The 6,000-nt window shown below is 39.5% G+C and overlaps 1 protein-coding gene across 1 annotated transcript; it reads right to left on the minus strand.

Moving 5' to 3' along the window:
• Positions 1-2,692: 2,692 nt before the first annotated feature.
• Positions 2,693-6,000, minus strand: LOC141674249 (uncharacterized). Its single transcript, XM_074480968.1, has 4 exons — positions 5,562-6,000; positions 4,127-4,280; positions 3,062-4,007; positions 2,693-2,962 (listed from the first exon to the last, which is right to left on the minus strand). Exons 1-4 carry the CDS (start codon positions 5,998-6,000, stop codon positions 2,693-2,695), a joined length of 1,809 nt encoding a protein of 602 aa, XP_074337069.1.

Here is a 6,000-nt window from a genome sequence, read left to right on the forward strand (position 1 = left end):
ACATGAGGCATTTAAAAGCAATTAAAACAGTCAAAAAACAGCTTTAAAACACTACTGTTAGCTATAAACAGTTCGAAACTATTTCAAAAAATATCATATAATATACCATTAGATACGTCTCGAAAAGACGAATCCAACGGCACCAAGCACGCCCAATTCTGAGTAGCCACGCGCCCTCACGCTCCCAAAGAAGCAAATCCACGCGCTGACACGCGCACACACGCTGTCAGGCGCGTGTCTGACATTCGCCCACGCGCCCCACGCGCACACGCGCCCTAAACCCTAAGCTGACGTCAGCATGACGTCATCTGATGACGTCAGCACTACACTGATCTTTGACCCACGCGTGTCTGACACGCACCGCGCGTGACACACGAGCGCGTGTGCCCCACGCGCGCATGCCAGACGAGCGCTCCTCTACCATTTTCAGACTGTCGCAGTTTTTTTATTGAACCGCCGCCGCCGTACTCTAACTTTAACGAACAGCGAGCCTCCATCTTTTTTCCCGTGCCGTTCCTTTTCCGTGCCACCACAGTACATGTACAGCAAGAAAACATATATATATATATATATATATATATTACAGATTATATATATATATATATATAATTACGAATTTAATTAAAACAACTTCAAAAATTCATAACAATTAATCCATACATCATAAAATTATGAAAAATATACTCAGACGATCTACAACACTTGCAGAACCCAGATCTACAGTCAAAATAATTCTGAGAAACGATTTCAAATTAGTCATAATTAATCCATGATATAACTTGTAAAAATCATAATTAATTCATACAAGCACATAAAATTCTGAAATTTTTACCACAGATTTATATGCATACAACCTATACTCTGATACCATTGTAGGATTTTATCTATCACGGAAGCATGGTAAAACAATTTTACACATATAAAATCCAAATGAAAGCATATAAATCGTGATTAAAATTGAGGGATCGATTTCTAGCCTTTAAAAGCGATCCAAGAACCACGAGCGGAGATCCTTAGCAGCTGCTCCTCAAGTGTGAAGCACTCCACCGGTATCCACCAAGAAAACGATGTAATGAAGTAGGAGGAGGTGGAGAGAATTAGGGTTTTGTAAATCTTTTTGGGTTGAGGCAAAAATAGGGTTTATAATGGTATATTTATAAGCAAAATTTTCAGCTGAAAATTTCCATAAAATATTATTATTATTAACCCTTTATTATTCTCACTAATAATTAAAACACCTTTTAATTATTAATTCTTTTTCTAAACACTTTAGAAATAATTCTCTCTCTTGATTTAATTTCCAAAAATTAAATTCTTAATTAATAATATTAAGAACTTTTCTTAATTAATTTATAATCAATTAAATCTCATTTAATCAATTATTAAATTTTCCAATTAATTATTTATTTCATAAATAAATAATTATCAGCCATTATTAATTAATTCCTCCACCATTAAATCATTCTCTTTTATGGTGTGACCATGTAGGTTCAATATTAAGCCGGTAGTATAAATAAATAATAATAAAACTATTTTATCATTATTTATATAAATTCTCTAATTCATTAAATATGATTAATTAATTAATCATATTTATTCTACATCGTGAGGGATACTTCTCAGCATATCGCGACTATCTGAATAATACGAATTCACTGCTTAGAATACCAAGAACCTATTCAGTGAATAGTTACCGTACAATTAATTCCTTCTACCCTGCAATGTCACGATTAAATACAAGGCATGGAACTTGTGTCAAGCCTATCTTATTTAATCACTTGCTTTCCCATTCACTATGCTTAGTTCTATTTAATGTAAATTAGAAACTCCTTTCTAATTTCATTCACTCTGGCCAGAGATTCCTGAACTAGCATAAGTGGATCAACATTGAACATTCTCTTCCTTCACTGGAAGGGGTAGATCATCTATTGATCATACACTATCTTCGTGTACAAATTCCTATACCCAGTAGAGCCCTTATAATTATCCCTGGAGACTAAGAACTAAACCAAAGCATAGTTCAGTGTACACAAGATGACTATGATGACCTCAAGTCTAAGGATACTTGTACAACTATCACTACGTGAACAACTGCTGACACGTGAGTGATCTCCATCAATTGTTCAGCTGTGTGAGTCATGTTTAGTGAACTTATTCTATAATAAGCACCTACATACTAGCTATAGTGTCACCACTCAAATGTCTATGAGAACAGACATCCTTCATAATGAAGCAAGCATAGTATATACCGATCTTTGTGGATTACTAATTACCAGTTTGTAATCCTACGACCAGGAACTATTTAAGTTTAGAGTTATCATCTTTTAGGTCTCATTATTATGATCTCATCACAATCCATAAAAAGCTTTACTCTAAACTGTGGTACATCTTATTTAAACACTTAAAATAGATAGAGCCCGCAATAAAAACAAAACAAGTCTTTTATTAATATCAATGAAATCAAAACAGATTACATAAAAGTTATTCCTAAATCCTCATACATGATTGGACTTAGGACATATCTCTTTCATATATCCGGATTGTTTTTTGCTTTCTTTACTAGTAATTTAAAAGAAGTAATAACTTTCTGGGAAAGGAAAATTCTTTTCACTGAATTGAAATTTTGTTCATACAAAATATAGGATCATAAGTTGGTTGCTTGCCATAGGCTATATGTTTTTGGTTGCTTTTTCTACTGGTAGAATTTTCTGAGCATGAGTCCATGCCAAGTGTTTGGGATCTCGGATTTATCCATGTTCGTGAGCTTGTATGTTCCTGGCCTTAGAACTTCCTTGATTTTATAAAGGCCTTCCCATCTTGGCATTAACTTCCCAGTGTTGGTAGGATCTGAAGCTTCCATGTCTTGAAGTACCAGGTCTCCAACTTGAAAGTTTTTGACACGGGACTTCTTGCTGTAGTGCTCTTTAGTTTTTTCCTTGTACTTCTCCATCCTTGCCACAGCCTGGTCTCGGACTTCATCAATTAGCTCAATATTTGTTCTGAGCCCCTCCTCATTTTCTATTTCGTCAAAGTTGATTGCTCGATGGGAGGGGGATCCTACTTCAATTGGTAGCATTGCTTTTGTTCCATTGTCCAGTTTGAAGGGTGTTTCTCCTGTGCTTATCCGGGGGCTGGTCCTGTAGGCCCATAGGACATTAGGCAATTCTTCTGGCCATTTGGTTTTGCTTTCCCTGAGCCTCTTCTTGATCCCCCGGAGAAGGATCCGGTTGGTTACTTCTACTTGGCCATTCCCTTGAGGGTAGGTTACAGATGATTTCTTATGTCGGATACCCCGTACTTGAATGTAGGATTCAAATTCTGCTCCAACAAACTGCGGCCCATTATCCGAGACCAGTACACTCGGGATCCCGAACCTCATCAAGATGTTGTCCATGAACTTGATGCAATCTTGCTGGTTTATTGTTCTCATGGCCTTTGCCTCCACCCATTTGGTCATATAATCAATTGAGACTAGCAAGTACCTGAGGTCTTCTCTGGCCCTGGGGAAGGGTCCCATGATGTCAATCCCCCATACAGCAAAGGGGATTGGTGACAAGACTGAAGAGGGTAGGACTGGGCTTGTCCGGGTGATGTTGCTGAAGAGCTGACATTCCTTGTATTTTTTCACAAAATCTATTGCATCCTGGTGAATAGTTGGCCAGTAGTACCCTTGTCTTATGATCTTATGAGCTAGGGCCTTTGCGGACATATGATCCCCGCATATCCCTTCGTGAACTTCCATCAGATAGTACTGTGCCTCCCCTGGTCCAATGCACTTTAGGATTGAGACGAAAAGGTCCGACGATAGAGTATCCCTTCTTCGATGAAGAATTTTGGTGCCTTGGCTTTTAACCTTTGAGCCTTCCCTTTGTCTTCCGGGAGCTCTCCCTTCTCCAAGTAGCTGATAAATGGAGTCATCCAATTCGGGCTGTTGTCTATTTCCATGACCTCTTCTGATTTTATGCTTGGTCTTTGTAACTCTTCGAAGTAGACGGAGCAATCCAGGTCTGATGAGTTTTGAACTAGTTTAAATAGTGTATCAGCCTTTGAATTATCCTCTCTGCAGATTTGAATGACTTGTGTTTTTGGTATCAAGGCGAGGTAGCTTTGGACCAGAGCCTGGTACTTGGCTAGAACTGGATTCTTGGCTATGTACTCGCCGTTTATTTGCTTTACTAAGATCTGGAAGTCGCTGTAAATTTTGAGGTTCTGGATCCTGAGTGCTTTGGATAGCTTCAATCCTGCTATTAGGGCCTCGTACTCTACCTGGTTGTTTGTTGCTGAAAAGCCAAAAGAGATTGTTGTTTGAATTTTAAATCCTTCTGGGCTCTTTAGGATGAGCCTGGCTCCTGATCTTTCATTTATTCAAGAACCATCAACTTTGAGAGTCCAGGCTCCTATGTCTTGATCAGTGTTTCTCTCAGGGTCAATGCTCATGGGCATAGGCTCTTCTTCCGGGAAATTGCATTCTATGATGAAATCAGCTAGAGCCTGTGCTTTGACTGCTGTTCTTGGAATGAAGCTCAAATTGAATTGACTTAGCTCAACTGCCCAATTTACCAACCTCCCTGAGACATCTAGCTTGTGTATTATCTTCCTTTAGGGTTGGTTAGTTACCACCCGTATCTCCCTCCCCTGGAAGTAGTGCCTGAGCTTCCTGGATGCTGTAACCAAGGCAAAAGAAAACTTTTCTAGCCTTGGATATCGGGTCTCCGCATCTTTTAGCACTTGGCTCACATAATAAACTGGTTGTTGTTTTCCATTCTCTTCCCTGATCAGGGCTGCTCTAACTGCCAGGGCCCCTGTTGATAGGTAAAGGGATAGGGGCTCCCCGGGTTGGGCTTTGGTTAGCACAGGGGGTTGAGAAAGGTACCTTTTAATTTCTTCGAATGCGCTTTGGCATTCAGGGCTCCAATTAACTTCTTTCTTATTGGTTGCTCCTTTTAACAGGTCAAAGAATGGTAGGCATCTCTCGGCTAGCTTTGAGATAAATCTTCTAAGTGTTGCGAGTGACCCTGCTAGCTTCTGTACATCCTTTTGTGTTTTGGGAGACTTCATCTCCTGGATTGCCTTTATCTTTTTTGGGTTGGCTTCAATTTCTCGGTTGCTTATCATGAATCCAAGAAATTTTCCTGCCCCTACTCTGAATGTGCACTTTTCTGGATTGAGCCCGAGTGAGTATTTTCTCAAGTTGTGAAAACATTTTCTTAGGTCTCCTATGTGACCGGGGATGCTTGTGGACTTTACAATCATATCGTCAATATAGGATTCCAGGTTCCTTCCAATCTGGTCTTTGAAGATTTTATTCATTGCTCTCTGGTAGGTTGTTCCCGTATTAGTCAATCCGAAAGACATTATTATATAGGCATAGACCGCCCTGTCGATAATGAAGGCTGCCTTTAAGATATCTTTAGGATTCATCTTGATATGGTTGTACCCCGAGTAGGCGTCCATGAAACTTAACATGACGTGCCCAAGTGTTGCGTCAATCAATTGATCAATATTTGGCAAGGGGTAAGGATCTTTAGGGCATGCACTGTTTAAGTCCGTTTAGTCAATACACATTCTCCATTTCCCGTTTGCCTTTTTTACCATGATAACATTTTCCAACCATTTCGGGTACTTTACTTCGCATTTGATCCCAGCTTTGAGTAGTTTTTCAATTTCCTCATCTATTGCTTTCTGCCTTTCTGGTGCCAAATTCCTCCTCTTCTGCTTAACTAACTTCCTCTCGGGGTTGACGTCCAAGCTATGCATTGTTATGGATTCATCTATCCCGGGCATGTCTCTTGGGCTCCAGGCAAATATATCAGAGTACCCTTGGATTATTGATACTCGTTCTTCTTTGAAGGTAGCCTCTAGTCCGGATCCTATCTTTACTTTCTTGGAAGGTTCATTTGCACTGGTCAGAATTGTTTCTGTTTCTACAGTGGCCTCAATCTTGGAATGATCCATATTTGACACCAACTGCTGGATCCGGGCATCTGCATTCTTCTTCAT

Source organism: Apium graveolens, chromosome 7 (assembly GCF_009905375.1).
Source record: "Apium graveolens cultivar Ventura chromosome 7, ASM990537v1, whole genome shotgun sequence".
In the NCBI taxonomy this organism is placed as follows: domain Eukaryota; kingdom Viridiplantae; phylum Streptophyta; class Magnoliopsida; order Apiales; family Apiaceae; genus Apium; species Apium graveolens.

Bases quoted from the DNA above. Each gene is read 5' to 3' on its own strand.
- LOC141674249 (XM_074480968.1), bottom strand. From the start codon at position 6,000: ATGAAGAAGAATGCAGATGCCCGGATCCAGCAGTTGGTGTCAAATATG. The intron at 4,281-5,561 runs GTATTGACTAAA...TTGGCTTTTCAG, and splicing joins AAACGGGAAATGGAGAATGT to CAACAAACAACCAGGTAGAG. The intron at 2,963-3,061 runs GTAGGATCCCCC...GTCCGAGACCAG, and splicing joins AAGCAATGCTACCAATTGAA to GCTGTGGCAAGGATGGAGAA.